A 26,026-nucleotide genomic window follows, 5' to 3' on the forward strand; every position below is an offset into this window, starting at 1 on the left:
AGAAAAACATGCATACAAGCTTACATAATCACTATAATGCAAAGATCAAATAGACAAGTCACAAGATAAAAATATATATATCTTGGGAAAACTCTCATAAGGGAAAAAAACCCGGCCTCCAATAGAATCCGTACTCCATATTATTAGTCATAGAGCAACATAGAGTTACAATGAATACCTTTGAACCATCAAGCCTTCCAATGCATTCTCATGTGTCCAAGCATGAATCCACACATCCCATGCCATGCTCCACAAATGCAATCCTCCAAAGGACTCAATACAATGACAATCCAACACCACTAGCCAACCTTAACCACTAAACATGTGCTTTCTTTTATGGACCCAAGCTTACACAGATACAATTAGTGGTAAAGTAAAACCATGTGCCACAAAACCATGTCCTCACAACTAACCCTTGACCCCACATTTAATATTAGGTACTAAGTTTTCCTTTCTTAAATATCTTTCCCCAATATTAAATAATTACAATATAATATTAAAATGTTACAATACAACATCACAATGACCTCAAGAATATTCTAAAGGAATCTCTACATGTTACACATCCATGTGTAACATCACATAATAAATAAAATATTATAATTAGAAATATTATTATGCAAGGTGTACAACACCTATTTTCCAACATTCTCCCACCCGTTGTACACATTGAATTAGGGTCAATCAATGAAATACATCATCATAGCCATACATGTAATCACATGAATCTCCAAAATGATCTCATGCTCCATCAAGATACCTACAATAAAACCATGTGGCCACCATCTCAAGCAAGAACTCTTCTCATCCTCCAACATGCCACCTATGGAAGAAAAGGAACAAGCCAAGGTGAAGATGTAGGTCAATCCAAGAACACGAGCATAAAATCTAATATGATAACAAAGGCTCCAAACTGTTGTCATATAGTAAAAACCCACATGATCGGAAATGACATCCACAACACATGCCAATAAATCCATTCATCCATACCTCCTAGGTATAAAGAACATCAGTAAACTCATGTAAATATCATATTAACCCATAAACCACAATCAAGCTCCCTCTATCAAAACCTATCAATGAAGTACATACATATCCAATCCCACTGCATGGGTAATACCAAATCTAAAATGAAGCTCAAAGCATATCAAGTCTACCAATAACCGCTCATATCAAGGTGTGATAAATAAATCAAAACATGTAGTACCAAAGAAAAACTAAATGATCTACACATGCAACCCTCATAGTTGCATACTCTCCCACAATATGTCACCATCCTCCCAAACATGAGAGAAAACATAAAATGAGGAGAGAAAACATGTAAACCATAAATATGAGGGCTTCACTAAATAGGCAATATCATATCACGTGCGTTCATATTGAGGGTTTAATATCCCAAAAATGAAGGTGGAATATATTGCCCATTGGTGAAAATAGGGGGTTTTTTAATTCAGGCTATGAAAAAATGTAATATTTTGTGTAAATAGGGGGGTTTTTAATTCAGGCTGTGTATTGGGAGGGGGTGGAAAAAAAGGAGTTTAGGGCAATATTTTTTAAAATAGCGGGATTCTTTAGTATGCCATGAACGTAGGTGATATAGCCCAGGTTCACTAAGTGAAGCCCCCGTGACCATAACATGTCCTTCTACCAACACCTCAAATAATAAACGATGTGTCAAGTGTGATCTTCTCCAAATACCCCAAAAGAGAAGCCAAAACAACACCCAAAACTTTGTTCAATCTCTTAGATTAAACAAACATAAGTATCACACAATGCTAACATGGATGTAAGCCTCTCATAACCAGGAAGATTGAACTCATAAGTAACAATTACCAATGAAGAAAATCAACCCACCAAACCATCTCCTAACATCCTCATAATGATATCATAGTATCAAAACATATGCACAAAGAGATAACCAATGTCAAACATCTCTCAAAATGAACCCTTCAAAATTAAACATCTTCATAGGTCAAGATCCATATCTATGTAAGATAAGCGTAAACATAATGCACTTGAAAGGAACAATGGGCAATACCTCTCAAGTAGTAAACTATCGAGTAAACCAAGAGTGGGGAATGAGAATGCTCATCAAGCTATCCAAGTCATCATGATTCACACTAAGAACAATCTCCTCTCAAGTCCATACTAGGTGAATGCTCCTCAGGTTTCTTGTTGAAACCATAAATTGTCTCAACACATATCTCTAAATACAAGAGAACACCAACATCACCTATGCCAATATGTATCCATGAGTGCTTGTAATCAATCAATCCATGACAAAATCCAAATGCAACATAACACCATCATGAAGTATCAAGCAAATGATCATACACTCAATAAAAAAAGAACCACTGAGATTGATGTCAAATCTCCAACAGCTAAATCATCCACCATCCAATGGTAAATACACGTCATTGCCAACAACTCCCACTGAACCGTGATACTAAGCTACACATGGCATAGTGATAACCATCTCTTAAATGAAGAACATACAATTCTACACACAGATGTAACTGAAAAGTCAATCAATCAAGTGTAACCATGAACTCCAAGCTAAGAAGATACATACAACCACCAACAAACCACCAGTCGGGAATCAATCATACATCGCCAATACATCATTGTCAAAAGCTTCCTCTGAAAGTGTAAGCAATGAATAACCAAGCTATCATGACATGATAAATCACATGCTACAAGTCCCAACACCAATTATCTAGGCACCAAAAACATCATCCATCCTCTCATCTCAAAACAAACATACCAATTCACTAATGACCACAAACAAGGTCAACTAACAAGTATGCACCACAAGGGGTCAAACTTGGTGGATATAGACAGTCCACATCCAAGTCATCTCACTGCAATCAGTAGGTTGTGTAAGTTACAAATCACATAACTCGTAGATTAAATCATTGAACATGCAAAGTCATCATCACATTAGTAAACTGGAAATTGAGATATCAAAGAGAATAATCTTGTAGACCATATGACTCAAACACCAAATCAACATCTGATTTGATTTGCCAAACATGTCCACAACCAAACACCATAGTCAATGAACTAATCAAGCATCAAGGAGATAATCAACAACCTTTTAACATCCAACCAAATCACCACAAACATGACTATGTTGTGTCAATGTAAAACATGTACCTGGATACCCATGATACCATAATCATCACCAACATCTTCAAGTCTCCAACCATGTCCAACCATGTCCTCAAACCGAGAAGAACCTATATACCTATTATCATCAAAGTCCAACTCTGAAAAACACTTGTATACCTATACCAAGGAGCACCAAATCTGATAATCAACTTAACATCATAAATATCTCATAAAAACATGTACTTCCTCAGGGTTTTGCCTCTTGTCTCGTTTGGGTACACTCAAACTTACACCTCGAATCATAGGAACTTACAAGTGATCAACCAAGTACACACCTCTACATACTCATCAAATTGATAAAATAGCAGCACCGCTGAGAAGTTAACTAAGCATGCTCTCCAATTCCTACTTGAAATCAAAAATCGATTTTGTATGCAAAAATTATGATTAAAACTCTTTAACAAAGAACATATAGATTCTATGCTCTAAAATCATGTCAAAATGACAAAATTAGGGAACCAAACCTATACCACAACCTAGTTCTCAAAATAAACTTTCCAACAAGTATAAGAAGTCTAAAAACGGACATCTTCGGCGAAAGTTATGTCCATTTGAAAAAAATAGCTAGTTTCATTACATTTAGAATACACAGACTTAAAAAAAATCCAATTTGCTTTGAAGTCCAGCTTTCAATTTTATTTTTTTAACATTAATTATATGGGGGTCAGCCAGATCCGAACCCAACCCCACATTTAATTTCCATTAATCGTGGCAATTTAAAACATTCCAAAAATTAAAATTTGTGGCGATTTACCATTTTTAACCACATTGCATGACAAATTAAATTTCTCTTGGAAGGTTGCATTTGTTTTTAATGTGGGGACCCAGATTTACCGATATCCGCCACGGGGTAGGACTTGACAGAGTACCCTACCAACAGTGGTACCCTTGGTACCGTTGTCGCCTCAACTACTAGGAGTGGGTACGAGGGTCGGGGGTGGTGGTCGAGCCCTCACCCATATGTATATGTATATGCCTATAGAATAAGATAACATTGGAGCTATATTAATGGGTGATGGCTTGATGATAAAAGAAGGCAGTTCTATGAGAGCAATAGGAAAAATTGCTTAGATACTAGTAAGTGGTGCTTATTTAGGTTGAGTTGTAATTGCGCTAGCTCGACCTATTGATGGTAAGGGTAGGAATCTCAATTGATCGAATCTCCCACCCTAGGTATGTATATATATATATTCTTTCTCAATAAAATAAACAATGCCCCTGAACATTTTAATAATTTTTTTTACAAATAAATAAATATATTTGCAAGTTTTGAAAATTGAAGTCGATAGGATAAAATCATTTTTTTAATTTTCTGCAGACATTGTGACTAAATTTGACGGTCATCATGACCATCAACCCAAAAAATTTTGCATTTTTTCAAATGTATGCAAAATATGACAAATTATATATCAATTTTTATTTCTCGGTCAACCTGGATCCAATGGCGAGGTTTTTTTTTTCAAGAGGACATTTCTACAAACTTCCCTTGAAAACCCTCATTTAAATGTATATCCAAACGAAACCCTTTTGACCCAAAAAACTCATCACAACAACAAACATAAAGCCCTCGGATTTGCAATAAAATAACCTGCAAGTGTGTTTCATACCTTGTAATGTCTTGATCCTTTCATGCATAGCCATGGCTTCCACTTTGCACCTCTTCCACTCAAACTAGGGTTATAACTCCAAATCAACCATGAAAGCTTTGAATGTCAATTGTTAGAAAATTATTCTTTAAACCCACATTTTAATAATCCATTTCCTACATAACCCATGAGAGAAAAGCATGCATACAAGCTTACAAAATCACCATAATGCAAAGATCAAATAGACAAGCCACAACATAACACAAAATATACCTTGAAAAAACTCTCGTAAAGGAAAAAAAATCAGCCTCCAAAAGCATCCGTACTTCATCATATTATTTGGCCATAAAGCAACAATGTTACAATGAATATCTTCGAACCATCAAGCCCTCCAATTAAGGTCACATGTGTCCAAACATGAATCCACAAATCCCATGCCATGCTCCACAAATCCAATCCTCTAAAGGACTCAATACAGTGACAATCCAATACCACCAACCAACCTTAATACAAATACAAATAGACTCAAACTCACACAAATACAACTAGTGGCAAAATAAAACCATGTACTCACAACTAACCCTTGACCCCACATTTAATATTGGGTACTAAGTTCTATCTTTTTAAATATCTTTCCCCAATATTAAATAACTACAATATAATATTATAATGTTACAATACAACATAACAATGGCCGCAAGAATATTTCAAAAGAATCACTACATGTTACACATCCATGTGCAACATCACATAATAAATAAAATATAACAATTATAAACATTATCATGCAAGTTATACAAGACCTATTTCCCAACAAAATCATCGATTCGTAGCTCCAAGTCAAAAACACTTCATGTGGAGTTGGAGGGCATGTCATGCCAATGTCACCAATCACGTTAAAAATTTTAGTTGACACTTAAAAAAAAAAACAAGTGTTCGACAATATTTTCAAATCATTTTGTTTACTAGGAGGCAAAAATGCTAAAATTAACATACTATTCGAAACTACTTCGCTTTGTTTTCAATTACAAGGGGTCGCTAAAAAGCAATCTTAAATCAACACTCTTTTGAACAAAATTATTAAACTTCAAATTCTCTGAATCCACAAAGAGGACATCATCTACTCTAGTCTTTTTAAATTCAAATTATAGTTTTGCTCCTTAGTTTTATAGGTCTTTCCAATGGACTTTTGACTAATTATAATCCTTGTTCCACTCTCATTGAGAGTTAATCGTTTGGAGGCTTACTATTTAGCTATGGCAGCCTTGTACTCAACTATATTTGCCATCACAAATGCTAAAAAGGTTGTAGCTATTTTGGCTCCAAAAATGCCCTACCATACACTAATAACTTTTGTGTTATACTATAGTGGGGGACAATGGCCGCAACACTTCTACTGAGCCCCATAGCCATTTTGTGCCTATTATGCAATTTTTGTGTCCGCATAACATGAAAGTTATTGGTCGTACAATAGTGGGGTTTTGGAGCTAGATTAGACGCGTCCTACCAAAAAAGGCCTTGGAAGCAAACTTTAAAAAAAATTCTCACAGTTATGAGGAACTTCAAACTCTACGTAGATCTAGGGGAAGGGTACCAATAGTGGACATAGCTAACTTCGGGCATTTTTAAGTCTCAAACGTATATCAGATTTCAAATTTATTTATTTATTTTTGTTGTTTCCGTATACGACTTAACTACTTATAACTAAGGGTCTAGCTTTTGGGTAGTAACGATGCACATTGTGGAGTTCGTTATGTCCGCAAAGGTCAAAAAGTGGTCATTTTAAAATGTCGCCCGATAATAATCACCTTTGTGCCAATAGTAGATAACTCAAAATATATAGTAATAGTGGACAAATGCCACAGTAGTTATGCACAAATGTCCCAGTAGTGGTGCACAAATGGGCTAATTAGGGTAAAAAAAAGCTAAAAAATAATCCACTATTGGTACATGTGATATTCTTTAATGAACTTTTCATTATCAATTTCTTGGGCTCCTTTACAATTAGGGGTTGGCTTGACAAAAAGCAATCCACTATTGAAACTATGTCCACTACTGGTACCCTTCTCCTATTGACCACTAAAAAAATCTGCTAGTAATTAAAATATTCATTTTTCTTTAAAATTTATTCTGAACAAGTAGCCAAATATTTTATCTTGCGAATAGTCCCAGACACTTTGCTATCCTCGAGTTTCTTTTTTATTTATTTATTCTGATGAAGAGCACTCGACAACACAAACTAGGAAGATCTTTCTCCCAGCTCACCTATTCAAATAGGTGACAACTCTTCTCAAACTCTCAAGAGCCCTCACAAGGTTACTAGGTGCTCATAAGACTTCAACGCCCCAAAAGTGAATCCATGTCTCCCAACCCTTGTCCAACCATTGGAATTCATTAGATTAGGTTCAAAAAACTTTCTCAAGGCCAAATTGAGTCTCTCCAACAGTTAGACCACACCAAACCCTCAAAACCCCTCACACAAACTCAACTCCTACCAGGACTCCAAATTGTCCATAGATTCAACTCACTAATGCCAAGTAGGTATACACCAACCCAGGGGATCTCATGAAACCCTTGTAGAGACTCTTCATCATAGGCAAATCACCATTCTCCACCCTCCCATCCACTCTAAAAGCTATAAAGAGAACTTGCTTCTATATCACTAGTTCATTGTGACACTCACAGACCTTAGAACAGTCATAATAATCTGAGTCATATCCTCTCTCTAGGGCTTCCTAACAATTTCAAAGGTCACTAAGGACTCCCACACACCATTTCCAAGTGACCTCCACTCACCAAACCCTTTCATTGCATCATATTCACAAAATCCCAGTTTACTAGTTCATTAGGACAATCGTGTAAAAAGGTTGAATGTTCTAACCAACCAAGGGCCACAAAATCTTGAAAAGGGTCTGCACTAACCCCTCACAACCCTTACTACCTTCCTCCAACCTTCCTAGATCCCTCACACATTTACATTCTCCCAAACAACACCAACTTGCTGCCATTAACAGTCTAAGACAAAAAATTCAATCTTGTGTCATCTTCTTCATGGGACCCTACATTGAAAAGAAAAACAAAATACATATTTACAAGGGTCATTCCATGCTTTGACATGAATTCTTCAACATGGACATGACCCCAAATACATTTTAGACTGTCTCGAGTTACCCTAGACTAAGGTTTTGATAGTTTTACATAAATTATTATATCTTTGCCAAAAATGAATGAAACTGAATGAAACCAAAAGCAATTTACAGAAGATTCCTTCCCTCAAACACATTCAATGGATTTCCAAAGTCAGTGAATAAATTCAAGCAAGGAAAAACTCAATATAGAAGATTGTTACATCTGAAAACATAGTGAATTGTAGGGTAAAACTCCAAAATGTATTGATTGTGCTTCCTCACATCACCTATCCAACCCTCTGGTCGATGAAATAGAGACATTTATAGACTTTCATCCCTCCAACATCCATAACCAACATTTGAATCTTCACTAACATCAAACCACCCTTAATGCACTTTTTGCAATAAAATTGCATTGACAACTTTTACACAACTTGACTCCAAAGCATCATGAATACATCCAAAGAGGCCCAAATATCCTTTATACATGATGAAGCACCCCATGTGATGCCTTTAACACATTTCTACCCTATAATGACAATTTTGACAACATGAGACAACCAAGACTACTTATTGGACTCAAGCATTACAAATTGGTCTCAAGGACCTTATTACATGAAGAATGGTCATTCATGACCTTATTACATCTTGACATAACATTGAAACTTGAAATAGCTCAACATGGCCAAAAAGAAGCATATGCCACCTAGGTGCTCATTCAACATTTTCGCTCCGCCTCGAGGATGTCATTCTAGGATTCTCCTCTACTTACCAAATTACTTCACATCAGTATCCCCCCTTTGTTTTTAGCTTCCTAAATGCTAGAATGCATCAGTCACTACCCGAGCCCTTGGGCCCAGGTGAACCATTTATAAATTTGCATTAACTATTTTGGGTTTTCCACAAACATTACTATTTGATGCACATGAAAGGGGACAGGCAAACAAGAGCCCAAAGAGTTAGCATTGTTAGTCTCAATCGAAAACCAAATAAGCATAACAAACTCTAAACACCTTCTAATGCATATCAAAGGAGATGAAAAGCAAACACAAGAAGCATAAACAAGTGAAAGAAGAGTAAGAAGACTCCCTAAGATGCCCCCATTGTACTTTTGATAGCTCTCCCTTGTTCTTCTCTTCTCCAAGATCCAAATGCTTGCTTGAGTGTAGCTCTTAGTTGTAGCATGTAACCATAAATGAAGGATTGAATGGTTAAAAATGAACTCCTATTGCTATGCAAATGCACAAATGATTTTTTTACGAAAAAACTAAGTAGAAATGTTTATGCAAGTATAATAATAATGCTAAAGATCCTTTCTCCCTTGCTTGAGGATGAGGGTTCATTTTATAGGCAAAACGATTGATTGAAAGGTCGAGATTGTTTTGGCTTATGGAGGGATAGGATTGCATAAGAGAGGCATGATCATCAATCCATGTTTGCAACTTCCGCCAATGCAATGGTGACAAGTGGCACCATGAGAGGGCTTGAAAAGAGAAGGAAGAGGCATTAAATGCTTGAGAGGATGTCAAGGTAACCTTATGTGGTTGGGTTATTAAATAAAGCCTTAATCCAATGGGTAAACTCTTGTGCAAGGTTTACTCATGTTTAGGCCTCGGACAAAGGGACAAAACTCATGTAGGTTTGTGTGTTGAAGAAGGGAAGCATTTAAGACTCTGTAAGAGTCCTAAATGAGAGATAATGGATCGATGATTAATTTGAGATTAGGATTGTGCAAATGATTAGAAGTGGGTTTAAGCTAAAATAGAAGGGTTTAGAAGAAAATTAGTGAGCAAATGGGGTAACATCATGGCAACATCCCGAGTAGCTAACGAGGGAGGGAGAAAGAGCATCGACCATCAATAACAAGGATGCTCGAGAAAATGAACATTCTAAAAGAATGTAAGTGGGTGAGGATAAATAGGATTTTAATTAAAATAAAAATTCATTTAATTTCAATTAAAATGTGCAACTTGTATTTGTAGTAAAAAGCAAGTGGATGAGTATTTTAAATAAATATTTATATATTTAAATAGGTATCATGATTGGGGAATTTAAATAAATGTTGAGAGGAAAGGGGAAAATTAAATAAATTTATCAATTTATTTAATAGTTGGACAATAGTTAGTGATTTTAAATATATTTATTGAACTTCTTTAATTAAAAGCGTAGAATGGATTGAAATGAATTAATTAAATGTATGTTTAATTAATAGAAGAATGTTTTTTTTTTGATTGGTAAGAGGCCAAGGCCAAAAATTTTATTAATTATTTTAAAGTTTACAGTACATTACTCCACTCGTGCGGGCGCCAGTAGGAAAGAGTGGAGGCGAGAAAACCTCCGGCCTTGCCCGGGACCATAGTCCAGCTTAACTTACATAATATACAATAATTCCAAATTTTACTACAACAAAACCAGCAAACCCCGGGCCAGGGTAATCAGGAGGGGTGTCTCTATTTTACCCCTCCCTTACAAGCCCTTATTTGCCACTTTCATAAATAAGAAGTACATGTCACTTAACATCCATCTTTTATAGCTCTGTAGATGATCTTTGATTGTTTAGTATCCATGATTGCTCGGGGCCTACTTGTTTGGCCTGCATGGTTAGTTGCTCAAACACTAGGCAGGTTGTTAGTATCACTCAACCCATTATAATAAATGAAAAATTTTACCATCCAACTAGAAAGATACCTTAATAAACTTATCTTGTGAAACCTATCCTCTAAGAACATTCATACGAGATATAAAACTTAAAACTGAGTTAGGTATCAAATTCGTTAATGCCCCAACATGATCGACCCATGACCCAGCCATATAAGGAATCTCTCACTTACCAACTCTTGTTAATGCTCCTGGATGCGGTCCCTGAGAGAGAAGGGATCCAAGCTACAATAACAAGGGTAGGTAAATGGGATTCAATCAATCTCACCTCCCTTCCTTTGAAATTATAGCAGAGAGGATAATGGGGTATGATTCTACCGGGCTGGATATAAATAGCTGTCCCAACCCTCAATTTGCCTATTAACCACCTTTAAACCATAGTCTATAAGATATGACATGCAAGATAGCTAATTATAGAAATTCAGCAGGTGGTCATCAAAGACTCTCTTGGATTCATATATAAAATTATTCCTTTAGTGAGTGTAAATGCCAATGAATACATACTTTCACATGCGTTCTAAAGTAAAAATTAAGAATTGCTGGGTCTATAGAACATAAAGGTAAAGTATGACTGCCTAGACTATGTCTTAAGGATTCAATACCCCCTATTAATTTGTCCCAGTATTGATAACTGTAATTAGGGTCTTATTTACTCGAAAGAGTCTTCTGCTTTGAATCAAATCAAACAAGAAAATCTTCTGCAAATATGACCCCGATCTACTATCGATAATTATACCCTAATGAGACTGTAGGTATGAAAAAAGATTGCGAGGTGGGATAGGAATGAAGTATACTTCGAGGACTGAAAATTTGGAGGAGGGCATGAACAGGAAAAAAGGACCATGGACAATTTTACCAAATTTTGTATAAGTATTTATATAGGTAAACATCCATAAAATTCTTGAAAGATAACACAAAGTAAATATATATATATATATATATGCATATGAGAGTATGTCTGTATATATATATCAGTATATGTGAGTATATATATTTGAATGTAGGTATCTATAGCTATCTGAGTATATATCTGAAGACGACATTGAGCTCGCCTAGGGCTAGAAATGACTAGTGGAAACTGGGACTACCAATAAAAGGGGATATATCCGAACGAAAACCCTTATAGTCGAAGCACTAAAACATGAATACTTCCCTTCATATTTATCCCTGAAGCTCAAAAGACCCAAGAAATCTACAGGAAAACGGGATTGAGAGACCCGGTTATGCCTTTAAATACTATTAATCACTTGTCTCTATACTACTTATGGGTCTATGGCTGCTGTTTGGATTAAATATACAATTTACTAGATATGCAAAGCACAAAGTTACCTTTTTATTAGGGATGGTAAACACCTTTAGAAAACCACTAGAATCAAGCATTTTAGAGGTGAGAATAATGCCTAAAATACGACGGCTACGCATCTTTAAAAAACCAGTATTATTGAAAGCTAACCGAGAATGTTTATATTCATATATATATATATATATATATATATATATATATATATATATATATATATATATATATATATATATATATATATATATATATATATATATATATATATATATATTACTGAATGAATGTATATTACTGAATTACTTCCCCTTTTTAGCCTAGAAGCATAAGAAAAACTCAGGAAAGTAGACATCTTCAGAAACAAGAACAAGATTGGAATCCATATTTTACCTTTGTGTAAATACTTACCTTATATTCTTCTAGCAAAATAACTCATTGTCTTCGTAATAAAAAACAGCTAAGAAAAACCAACTCAAGACTATCAAGTTTGAGAGATCAACTATGCTACGTCCTTTTTCAAAAAAGGCTATTAAGCGTAATGTTTCAGAGTATTCCTTAACTTCTAAAAACAAAAAGGTTATATCTAATACCGAGACCTTGTCTTTGACGAATGCCCTTCCTGGGCCATTATCCTTTCCTACTCGGCTTTTGAGAAGAGCGAAGTCCAGGGCTCCCTAGGGTCTCTGCAGAGAGGGCATCAGGGGAGCGGGGGATGGGTATGTGATCGGGGATAACCGTAATATTTTCTGCTTCCAAATAATTCTTCAACCACTTCTCCCGTGGGGGTTTCTTTACTAGGAGGATCCAAGAGAGAAATAGGAAGTTCCTGCTCCTTATAGAGCGTAGAGCTTCGAAAGCCATTTGGTCTTCAATAACCAGAATAGGGAAACAAGGAACCGGTTTGTTATTCCTGCTAAAGACATCATAGTCCCGAGGCTTGGGAGCTGTAAGTTCATCATCTATGTTCACCAGAACCCGTTCCAATTCACCAAGAATGTCTTTGATGAAGACTTTCTTACATAATTTCGCCACCACCTCCCTATCCCGCTCGAAATACATTGCCAAGGCCAGAAACATTGCAGCAATATCTGAGTTGGCTCGAGTTCAGTCCTCATTCATTATGAAATCCTTCCCAAGAAATTTCATAACCGCTCCAGAAATCAGAGGGTTCTGTTGAACAAGGATACCTTTCAGTCTCTCATCTTTAATTTCACCCACAAAGGCCATCTGACATTTCAACCCCATAAGTCTGAGCGTTGTATCCATTGTTGCTTAGTGGGAAGATACTCAGCATTCCAAAGAAGGTCTCGCACTCTACCAACTTAATAATGAGCAGTTACTAAATAGTAAATATCAAACAAGGAATGTGCATTTCAAGACGAGGGATCATTAATATTACCTTGCCGCCACCAAGCCTAGGTTAACTCAACTGTCCCATCACTGCGGTAGCATTACTCATCTTTCGCTGTTAACCGTCAAAACAGGCTTTGATCGAGAAAGGAGCTGACGTATGGTATCATCAATAATGATTCATATGGCTACTAGAGTCCTCCAACTAAAGGGTTCGGATAATGGAGAAAAAAGCTGTGGATACCTTGAAAAGCTTGGGTTTTAGCGGAAGGCTATCTATACATTAATAGAGTTAGCTCTATATTCATGCTTCATATACTTTAGCTCAGATATGAACTCATGTTTATAATCCTAAACTTATTTAATGTATGGAATAGTCTTCTTCTAATCCCAAAGCCTATGACATCGCGATTAACTTTAAGTATTACCCGAGAAGAAAGAAGAAAGATACTACTTATATCACAAGGTGTCCCTTTATTTAGAGCCCGTCTAAAAATGTTTAAAGGGGAAAATCCTCAAAGATTAATTAAAAAAGTGAATATTTAACCAATGGCTCTGAAGATTCTAAAGGTAGACTTGCAAGGGCTCGAAGCCTCTCTAAGGCATAAATAAGTTTGAGATATCTGGTTAAATGTATATAGATCTTGATAAATATGATTATATATGTAAAACTTCTACATGAAATGTGTGTGTGTGTGTGTATATATATATATATATATATATATATATATATATATATATATATATATATATATATATATATATATATATATATATATATATATATATATATATATATATATATATATAACAGATGGCTCTGAAGGTAGACTTACAAGGGTTCAGAGCCTTTCTGAGGCATAAATAGGTTTGAAATACATGGTTAAAAGTCTATAGATCTTAATAAATATGATTATATATATAAAACTTCTACATGAAATGTATTTATATATATGAGGATTTGTATTTATAGATATAACTTTCTCACGGATATGTGGATATATGTAAGTATATATATCACATTTGGAAAATATATGTGTGGATATCTATATATACATACATATATGTGCATACATCCATACATCCATACATATATGTGTTTATATATCTATCTATTTGTATTGATGTATGAATGTATGTTTGTAATTGTATCTATGTATATATACCCACATGCATATATAACCAGACTTGTGTATATATACTTAGTATATTCAAATATCCAGCAAATGTATTTTGGAGGAAGTTGAGGACACCCAGAATCTATTCCTAGATCTAAATACGGAGGTGAGAACTAACTATGGATGCTAAGATAAATTTCTGAACACCTCGGTTCTAGGAGTAGATTGAAAATGGATTATAGATCAAGGAGTGAAGATAGAAAGGGCAGAACTTATCTTAGGTAGGCAAGGACAAGAGTTTGATGCCATCAGCCCCCAAGTTAGCCAGCTCATCTGCCCTTTTATTGCCCTCCCTATAGATGTGATTAACTGTAAACCTATCAAACCCTTTGCATAGATCCAGAGCCTTTGATAACAAGGTATTAAGTTTCCAATTGGGGATGCTACCTTTTCTAAGAGCATTGACAATTATAGCCGAATCACCCTTAATATCTAAGCACTTCGCTTCAAGTTTCCTGCATAAGAGCAAACCTTCCACCAGGGCCAACAGTTCTGCCCAATTGTTTGTAATAATGCTAGCTGGAGAAGCAAGGGATGCTACTTCCTTGCCTTCCCAATTGTGCACAACGCATCCTATCCCTGCTTGCCCTGGGTTGCCCCGGGAAGCCCCATCAAAGTTTAACTTCAGCCACCCTTCACCAAGGGGGTGCCATCTGCATGATGCTCTAGATTGAAGGTTGGCCATAGGGCCTACACCTACAAAGGGGGGAAAGGACAAGCCTTTCCAACATTTTTTAATCTTTTCATCCCAGTAAGATATGGAAGCATTTTTAAGTGAACTTGAGGAGAGTCTGTTATTTACAAGCTCTATGACAGCTGACTCTATTTTATTAATGATTCTTAGGACATCTAGTTTTTCATTCTTAAAGATGCGCCTATTTCTTTCTTTCCAAAGTTCCCACATTATGGATGATGGGAGAGCTCTCCACAATCCTTCAAAGAGACAGCCTCTCTTAAGAAGAGGCCAAGCCGTAAGCATCCCTAAGATGGTGTTGGGAAAGGCTGCAGACCATTCAAGTTTATTGGTAAACCATATCCAACATTGATGAGCATAGGGACAGTTAAGGAGAATATGATTGGTGTCCTCTTCCTCTACTTCGCATAGGGGACATCTACTAGGACCCTCATAGCCCATATGCCTAAATTTGTCCGCAGTGAGGAGTTTGCTTTGGATTGCAAGCCAGGAGAAAATGCCTGCCTTAGGCAAACAGTTCCTACCCCAGCAAAGATTTAGTGGAAGTTCTACCTTAGGCCTTAAGACTGCTTTGGATACGTGACAATACCCATCCTTGGCATTGTATTCTCCTTTTAAGGAGCCTTCCCATACAAGCTTGTCCTTATCATGACTTAGGACAAAGTTCCTAGAATTGAGAATGGACAAGAGTTTGTGCTTGTCCCCTATCGGGATGACTTCATCATCCCTTTCGATCCATTGCCAACCAACACCCTCCTTTGAAGGGGATAGGTAACTGTTTAACAGGGGACCTCTTTTTGCTTCAAGAAGGACTCGGGTAGTCCCAAATTCATGGACGTTTTCAATGGCTTTATAACCTCCCATGAATCCGACCAAAAGAGAGCTTTGTCCCTTGAGCCTAAGTTCCAAGTAAGCCTGTCTGTGATGATCTTCCTACATTCAAGCATAAAATTCCAAAGGCAGGAGCCTTTGGGGGGGTTGGGCTCCCTAAATATTTGGGATGGGTCATCTCCATTAAGGTACTTGAGGTTAAGTAATCTTGCCCATTTAAGATGTGGGTATTTGAATAATCTCCATACCAACTTTGCCCCCATTGCTCTTCCTTGGACTCGAAGGTTTTTGATGCCAATACCCTCGTCCTCTTTGGGTGAGCATATCTTGTCCCAGGAGATAAGTGAGATTTTGTGGTTGTTATCAGTTCCCTGCCAGAAGAAAGTTCTAAGATGCTTATTGATTTCAGCAAGTTTGGAAGAGGATAGCCGCTGAAGGGAAAGCTGGAAAATGGGCATAGCTGATAAGACTGATTTAACCAAAGTAGCTCTGCTAGACGAAGATAGCCATTTCCCTTTCCAGGTGCTGATTCTAGATTTGATCTTATCCACTAAGTTATTCCATAAATTAGAGGGTCTCCTACCTCTGTCAAGGGGAATGCCTAAATATTTGCAAGGAAGGGATCCTATACTAATTTCCAGGACTCTGCAAATGTCTTTTTCTAGAGGGGGGTCTATGTTGAACATAAAGATAGCAGATTTAGCTAGATTAACCTCTTGACCTGAGGCTCTCATGTAGGAATTGAGAATATTTTTAAAAGCGCGAGCCTCCCCTATGTCACCTTGTCCAAAGAGCATTGTGTCATCAACAAATTGCTGGTGGGTAAAGGAGGGAAGGCCACTGGTGATGGGAATACCTTGAATCTTCCCTTTCTTTTTGGCCATCATAATAGCTCTTCCTAGGGTTTCAGCCATAATGATAAAAAGAAAGGGAGATATAGGGTCCCCCTGCCTAAGCCCTCTCGAGCTACTAAAGAAGCATACTGGGGAGCCATTAACTAGAACCAAGAATCTAGGGGTGGATATGCATTCGTAGATAAGGTTGATCCAAGTTTTCGAAAAGCCAAAGGCTTTCAAGCATTTGCAGAGGAAGCGCCAGTCAACTTTGTCATAAGCTTTACTAATGTCCAATTTGATTAACATGCTTGGTGATTTGTTAAGCTGAACTGAATGCAAAGCTTCCTGGGCGATAATCACCCCATCATAGATTGATCTTTCCATAACGAAGCCAGTTTGTTCCTCACTGATAATTAAGGGAAGGAGATTTTGGAGTCTAGCTACTAAGGTTTTAGTTAAAAGTTTGTGCAAAGTGTTGCAGAGAGCAATTGGTCTGAAGTTATTGAAGTTCTCCGGGTTTTCTTTTTTTGGAATGAGGGCGGGGAAGGTGTTATTGACTTCTTTAAGAATCTTTCCTGAGTTCCTTACCCCTTCCAAGGCCTTCGTGATTTTTGTTCCCATAAAATCCCAACATTTTTGAAAAAAGCTAGTGGGGAAGCCATCAGGACCCGGAGCTTTGTCTGGATTCATCTTGAAGAGGGCAGATTTAACCTCCTCCACCAAGAATTTCTTTAAAAGGATTTGGTTGTGGTCATTGGTTATGAGTTTCGGGATATTCTTAATGAAATCGAGTTGGCCCTTAAGGTCAGAGCCTTCAAGATTGTTTAGGATATTCTCATAGAACTTAGCTGCTTCAGACGCTACCATATCTGGTTCAGACAGGATGGAACCATGGTTGGTCATAATTTGAGAAATTCGATTGACCCCCCTCCTTTGCTTGGTGCTATTGTGGAAGAACTTAGTATTTTGGTCCCCCTCCTTCAGCCAAGTCTCTCTGGATTTTTGTTTCCAAAAAATCTCTTCGCAGGATAGTATCTTTCCATATTTCGAGGGAAGGGCCTTCTCCTTAAGGAAAAGATGCTCATCCATCCCTTTCTCTAGGACCTCAATATTAACCCTATTGAGATCATTCTCTATTGATGTTTTTTTGTCAAAGATGTTACCAAATTTGGTCCTATTCCACTCAAGAGCTTCCTTTTTTAAGTTTTAGCTTACTTGCAACAATAAACATCTTTGAACCTGAGAAAGTGGAGCTACTCCACCATTTTTCAAGTAAGCTTAGAAAGTTATCATCTCTAAACCACATATTCTCAAATTTGAAGGGACATTTTTTGGGGGTATAGTCTGATAATAAGTTTAATTGGAGTGGGAAATGGTTCGATCCTGATAAAGGAAGAGGCTCTGCCTTCAAGGAGTAATTCAGTTTTGAGAGCCCACCATAGATAAAGAACCTATCAAGTTTCTCTGCTATATTACAAAAACTAGATCTTCTATTGTTCCAGGTAAAGGCATTCTCTGCCGTCTTGATTTCTAGCAGGGAATTCCTGTTGATCCAGAGATTGAAGTCTATAGCTGAAGGAGGAAGCTTGCTGCTTCCTCCTCTTTTATCTGAGGCTTTAGTGATGGCATTAAAATCTCCCCCAATGATACTAAGGTCGTTCGAGAAGCTTTTAAGAAAGATCTCAATATCCTTCCATACTTTCACCTTTTCATTGTTCTGGATGGGGCCATAAACATTAATTAGTTTGAATCTGAGGTTATTTTTGTAGTTTACAACCTCTCCTCCTATCCAGTTCTGCTGGATCTCTAGTGGTGTGAACGAAAGGGTTCTAGGATCCCGAATGATAGCCAAGCCCCCTGAAGCACTAGAGGCTAGGGAATGATTAAGTTGTCTAACCCCTAGTTTTTGCCCAAAGATAGATATCTCAAATGCATTCATTTTTGTTTCTTGAATTAATATAAGTCAGGTTTAGAGTCAGAGATACAACACTTTAAGATGCGTTGTTTGTTAGGGGCATTCAATCCCCTAACATTCCATGTTATGATTTTCATGGCTCTGTGGGGAGGTACTTCCCCTCCCGTACATTAAAAAGAGTAGATATTTTGGATTGACCCCTAGCTTCTCCATCCTTCAATCTCAATTCGGCTAAGGGTCTCCTACCCCATCTGTTACTGAATTTAGCACAATTTGGAGAATCTTTGCTTTTAATAGAGCAAAGAATGCCCAAGGTGTTAGGATGTCGATTTTCCGCGTTCTTTGATGCTATGAAGAGATCCTCTATTTCTAAGTTAACTCTAGTAATATTTACTAGATTATTAACGAGGAGATCCCTTTGTCTTTCCAATTCTTCATTATCACAAATTTCATCAATCAATTGATCCATGAGGTCGTTTACCACTTCTTCCCCTATGAAATTGGCGATGATATCAACTTCCTTGGATACTTGGTCAACCTCAGAAGCTATAGTTGTGTCAGGGTCAGCCTCTAGGTATGAAAGACTAGCCTTTTCCTCTAGAGGGGTTATCAGATTTGAAACTGGGAAGATTTGATGGGATTGCCGTGAAGTCTTTTCTAGATCTTGGGGAGAGTTACCCTTATCTTTTGAAAGTGATAGGGTAGTAAGATCCCACAGAGGGGAAGTTTTTAAGGAGTTCTCTCTGTCTTGTGGGGTAAGAGAGCCTAATGGTGACATAATTGTCATGCCGGATTGTTCAATTTGGGGGAGCCCCTCACAAATTTCCCCTTCTTCCAAATTACCAATCCCGCTATAAGGGTCACCCATAGGAGGGACAAACGATGGAGGTGGTTGGGGCTGAGAACATATGGACTTAATTAGGGATTTCTGATGACATAGAACCGGAGAAGGAAGATTAGTGCTGAAGTTATTAAAGCTTGTGATGGTGAAACCCCCTCCATTCACAAATATAATTGGAGCTATTCTCGATTCGGTGATTAATTTAGGGAAAGCATTTTTGGAGGGGAACTTCCTTGGTCTATCCATTTCGAAAGGACCATTGTAGAAGGGTAATTCAAGAGATAAACTTAAATTATCATACCTTAGTGTTATTGGTTCGACAATTTTAATATTTATATTCATGTTGACAATCAAAAGATTGTTAAAGAAGCTTAAAGCTGATTTTTTAACTTCTACAAATTTGCCTATTTTATTCCCTAAAATTCTTAAAAAGTCATTATTTCTTAATTCAATTGGGATTCTTTCGAGTGATACAGCTCTATTAACCATACATGAATTTAATTGCGAAGGATGAAAGAGGGTATGCCACTCCCAACAGTCAAACCCTAAGCCCATGAACTCAGATAAACCCTTATTTAGTACTGAATTTTTAAAATTTTGATTACCGCATTCAATAGCTAAGAACTGATCAAGGAGGATGTCAATTTTTACCTGATTATTGAGAGAAGACACCACCCAGTTGGCAATTTGTTCAGACGGAATCTCCCAACCTTTCCATCGTGCAAAAAACATTTCAGACGGAATCCCCCAACCTTTCCATCGTGCAAAAAACATTCTTTCGTTGCAATGCATTTGATACATATCCACTATTTGGGAATCAATATCAATGATTATCCCATTGGGGCTATCTTTGGAAGATTTGCTAGCAGACATTTTAGTGGCTGAAGCCGTGGGACTGTTTGTCCGGTTAGGTTTTACAGAACCTTCCTTCCACCCAGGGTTGGGGTGTTGCTTAAAGCGATTTGATTGCCTTTTTGCCTTCTTGTTTCGGCACCTTACCGGCTGCCAATTTCGATCCCTGCCTTGGAGCGAAGGAAGGGGAGCCCTAGCCGAAACAACCAGTGGGTATTTTGTTTTAACAAAGAAAGCTTCCTGCTTGTTGATCCGAGATTTTGCTCTACTCAATTCATTTGCCCTAGCATCATTAGCCAAAACCGCAAAACGGTTCCCATAGCCATGATAAACACCTCGCAGAGGAAGGGGATGGTCGCAGAGAGAAGACTTGATTCTGTCTTTCGCGAGCATAGTCATTTTCATTTTTTTATTTGATATTAATAGAAGAATGTTAATGCATTAAATAATATTTATTTAACTCAGCGGACAGATTTACGTCTACACTACTCAATCCGATTCAGTAAATAAGGCTGACTCCCAACATTGGAGCTTCTCCATAAATGAACAAGTAACATGTAATTGTGGCATGCCCTCATCTATAGACTATAATCAATAGTAATATTGAAAAATTTGGTGTGTTTGTTGTAGCTTGTTGATTTGTTTCTTGAACAACAAACTCTCTTTGGACAGCACAGATAGTTTCTATGCTGCTGGTTAGCTTTTGTTAATTGATCCTTATATTCTTATATTATTTTTCTTAATCCAATAAAAAAGGAAAGAAAGATGTTAACCTAGATACGAATGTAGGAGAAAAGGCCGTGAGCCTACCAAATAGGCTCGATTGGACTTTGAGCTGGTTAATGGAAAATAATAATTAATAGGCTAACTGCATATTAAAATATTGACTATGGCTACTAATATATTGATAAGTTTATAAAGTAACAAATATATGGTCCGACAATGAAACTAGCGCGTATACATTACTGACATAAATTTCACTGTAGAGGGAGTGAATGTTTATTTTAGTGACCAATTACAAGGCCTTGGAGACTAGAGTTTCGAGAACATCTATATGGGCATTAAAACCCAGGCAATAACCACTCTCATATTATATGCTTGATGTTTTTGAGCCTAATGGTAGCAGTAAAAAAGAATTTCCAGTTGAGATATTCAATCTAAATTAAACCTAAGCTTCCAAACCTGATATTGTCCAACCAAGAAACGACATTACAACACTGCAAATATTTCAGTACTTTGATGATCTATAAATTCAGCAGATCTTGAATTCTAAATGTATGTTTCGTAATAAAACCAGATAAACTTCTTACCATCTTTCGCATAAAATTAATGATATAGAATGGCAAGTGTCAATCATTTCAAGCTGATCACAAGATGCCGTGATTTATGAAGGTACCAGATACATTTACAATACAAAAACAAATTAAAATATTATTATAAGAAAGGGTTAAAGAATTTTTAGCATTTAACATTTGCCGTCCATAGATGTCTGACTCTTTTGATTATGGACAAAACTGTGAACTTTATTAAATGCCAATGAGAACTTTGGTGTTTAAACAGAGAAACTATGAGCAACGACTCTCAAATTTTTATTTAATGTCCCTGAGAACTTCGTTGTTTAAATAGAGAAACTACAAGAAAAGATTCTCAAATTTTGCCAACAGAGAATGGCCTATCTGCCAAATTTAGAGTATAGGAGACAATAAATAAACTGATTATCAGAACATTGCAAATTGCAAACCTGGTAGATTACCAATTGAAGTATCATATAGGATGCAAGCAAGAAAATAAACTTATCTGTCACACTTAAGAGAATAAAAGAAAATAAACAAACCAAACAGCAGAACAAGGCAAATTGTAAATAATTACTATGCTACGCATCATATATGATTATTAATCACTAACAAGTTTTATCTACAGTTCATCAAGTATGCAAATTGTAAACTGGTAAATTACCAGCTGAAGCATAATATATAACTCACAAAATACGACAGTTAAATCTAATCCATGACCAATAGCATATGTTGAAGTCATTTAATATTTTGTGAGGATTCCGATAATGTTAGTAATTTTAGCGTTCCTCTTGCATGTCAGATAGTTTCTCCACAGTAAGATGAAACTGATCAGAGACACTTTCTATATAATTTAAATAATATGATATTTAAAGCTGTGTACACTGGAAAGACCATTAAGATTCAAAATTTTCAAAGAACATGGACTTCCATGTTATAATATGAACCTTGTCAGACCACAAACGCTTTAAAAGATTAGACGGCTGAAAAACATGCATATTCTTGGTTCATACTTGAAATTCATCAGCCTCATTTTGCAAAGGCCCTAAAACAGAGTCCACCTCACTTAAATCGACCTCTTCAACAGTTGCTGGATCCCATTTTGGATTCTGCAAAAAACAATAAAAAGATAAAGCACAGAAAGTTGGCATGATTTAAATTTAGAACAAAATCCAATCTTCACAAGCATGAAGTTCACAAACCCTTCCTAGTTGTTATTTAATGCCCACATGAATTTAAAGAAAAACATATTTTCACTCTTAACATCTTGTTCACTTTCTTAAGAAGGCAAAACAATTGTACGCCATTTTACTCCCAGTTATACCATGGTCCCATGTGGCCGCTTAAGTAAATTTTCTGATTAAATTTAAGCACCATTAGTGGTCCCATGCTAATTTTAAATCAAGCATGAATGATAATCAAAGAATATTTTCCAAATATAAGAGGAGCTACATTTTAGGGATTGAAGTTATGCTGCAAAAAAGGGGGGCACTGAAATTATGCAGAAACAACATAATGAAAAAAAAGGCAGATGGCTGGATAAATTTATTTCCCTCCAATTTTTATCTTCAAAATTTTCTTTACAATGCCATTTGTGTAATTTATCTTCTATATACAAGAATTAGTTTTATTTCAAATAATTTCTGCGGCAATTTTAAAATTTATACAGCAAAAAATAAAGCAGAAATATAAAATAGTCATGAGAACACTAGATCCGCAAAAAACTCATTAAAAGATCGGGTGATAGCTGCTAAACAAAATAAGCCAAGCAGCTGGATGAAATTATGATCTTAGAACTTTATTAATTTGCTATAAGTTACATTTGCAAATCCCTCTAAATTGAAACTATCTGAACTGCATCATGTTGGTATCAGTGATTTATGTATTGAACCTTCCACTTAAATTACAAATTCTACTCTAACCCAGGTAGGCTCAAAGACAAATTTTATGTATTGAACCCTTGCTTCATAACATACTCTTCACATAACTCAAGACGACCCTATATTTTTTCCTTCTAACATTTTAATGGCCCACGTTCATACAGCGTAGACCCATCTTTGTTAAGTACCAACTAGCCTATTGGCAAAGTTGAGTTTACTCCCAAGCGTAGTTGCATAACCAAAATGCAGGGATACAAATTTAGAAATATCAATTTTGAACAATATACAAGGTAAAACCATAAATGGCTTCCACATGCAGGGTTTTTGAGCATTACGTTGGAGTCTTCTTAGCCAAAAACCTAAAAACAAATCCTTTAAATTACACTTATTATCTTCTGGCTTTGTTATGCATATTCATATTAATAGTTAGCACCATAGTTACCAGGTTTGAAAATTTTGATTCATTCAGTAGGAAAAAAAGGAAAAGGTAAGAAACTAATCAGAAATCTGGAATTTTCATGGAATTGAAATGTCAAGATCAAATTGAACAACCAGCCAGTCCAAGAAAACTAGATCTGCCTTGGCTTAGTTCAAAAATCAAAATTTTATAACTAGGGCTAGTACAATAGTTAATCGCTAACATTTAGGAGCAAAGAATAAAATTCCCCAATCATAGAAGAAAACCACTGTTGTAAATGACAAGAGTAATATATAATTTCAAACATTGATCAATTTCTATACAGCTAGTTTATCTCTTCCTAAGCTATTTAATGGATTATTCTCTAATTTCTTGTTCATCGCTTGGCTTCTGCCTAGGTTTCCCATTCAAAAAAGCTCCTTTAGTTTTCAAGCATATGGATATATATTATAGGAATAATGGCAAAGGATCAATTGGGCATGGATTTGAATGGAACCTTTTTGTGCCTACAAACTATTGCACACAGGTACCATGCTCCTGTAGAAATCAAGCTTCACGTGTTATGACACTGAGTATGATATTAATCAAGCTAGAGAACTGAAAACAATTATTCTAGTACACAAGTGTGTATAGTGTGAATCTTTACAGTTGAACTATAAAGTTCTTCAATTTACTGTTTCTTATAGTTTGACAACTGCATTAAAGAAATAGACAAATATATTGTATTCTTGATTCAAGATTGATTTCAAGCATTTCAAAATTAACACCTTCAATATGAAATTGATGCATACACCGCGCCATAAATGCCTACAGCTGCTTGAGAAGAAAGTAATGTTCAACAAAAAATTCAATTTCGAGGATAATGCTTTGTATTATGTTACCAAGAATCAAATACAGAAACTCCCAAGACAGCCCATAGTGAAAGCAGATTGGATGGACCAACATGAATGTCAGTCATTTGAAAAGTAATTTTACATAGCAATTAGGAATTGTGAAACATAGGTCTTATGAACAAAATATTTTTGAAGGTAGAAAGGGAGATCTTATTGATGTCCACTGGTAACCAAACTTGTTTGGTGGAACTATAAGCTCATAATGGGTTTGAGAATTACAGTGGCACTGAAGTAGGATTTAGGATTTTTCACTGGCCACAAATTCTCCTAAGAAATTGCAATGACTTGGAATAATTAATTATATGTAAAAGATACAATAATAGAAAAAGATTTCAGTATCGAGACACAATAGATGATTTCCTTTTGAGTGGAGGTCAAATTCCAACCTAATGATAAAGCTAGAGAGAACCAACCTCAGATTCTAAAGAACTTTATAAATATTTACCCAAGAAATGAACCGGACATAAAATCAGAATCGTGCCAGCGTATGCCAAAACATAACACCCTTCTCACAAACAAAGCTCCCACAAAGGAAACTAAAACTATGCACAACTAACACTAACACAAATTAAACTAAATCAAAGCAAACTAAAACCAGCCAATTGACCCAAGGCAGACCAACAACCACGCTAAGCAAAGCAAACTAAGCTATGTACAAAACGCTAGAGCAAACAAGGCATTAGTCATGGTCAGAAGTTTGCAATAGTAACATGGCATTACACGATTTCTCAAAATGTGCAATAGTAATATGGCATTAGTCATGGTCAGAAGTTTGCAAATTTCTCTTTAAAGTCGGAGAAATGACCTTTCACCATGCAACTTTCATATTCAACGAAAAGATCATGCAATATTAACAATCGGGTCATTCATTGGGTCCATGATTTGTCCACACTCAAGTTGTTTTTCCTAAACTTCAATAATCAAATTGATAACCTTGAAAAGTAGTGGAAGGAAATAAACAACCTGGCGTGCTTTGCCCTTGAAAGGACATTCTTGTTTACCATCCACCAATGTATCTTCAGGAGGTCGAACTTGATGATGTATCATTCCTCTTGCACCAACATCATACTCATCAGTGAGCAACGCAAGCTGAAAATTAGATTCAAATTTGAACTCAAGAGCATGGAGTATTTCTCCAATTTGTCTATCCTCATGTTGCATAAACCATGCATCTTTGTGCAGCTATATAAGCATATCCTCAAA

General features: G+C 36.3%; 1 protein-coding gene across 1 annotated transcript in view; it reads right to left on the reverse strand.

Moving 5' to 3' along the window:
• Positions 1-22,277: 22,277 nt before the first annotated feature.
• Positions 22,278-26,026, reverse strand: part of LOC131049027 (3-hydroxyisobutyryl-CoA hydrolase-like protein 3, mitochondrial) — a 149,394-nt gene continuing 145,645 nt past the window's right edge. The window contains exon 10 of the mRNA XM_057983029.2: positions 22,278-22,741. Within this exon, the coding sequence (XP_057839012.2) occupies positions 22,640-22,741 (102 nt within the window). The 3' untranslated portion in view covers positions 22,278-22,639. The remainder of the gene's footprint in view (positions 22,742-26,026) is intronic.

The sequence above is a fragment of the Cryptomeria japonica genome, chromosome 1 (assembly GCF_030272615.1).
Source record: "Cryptomeria japonica chromosome 1, Sugi_1.0, whole genome shotgun sequence".
Lineage (NCBI taxonomy): Eukaryota > Viridiplantae > Streptophyta > Pinopsida > Cupressales > Cupressaceae > Cryptomeria > Cryptomeria japonica.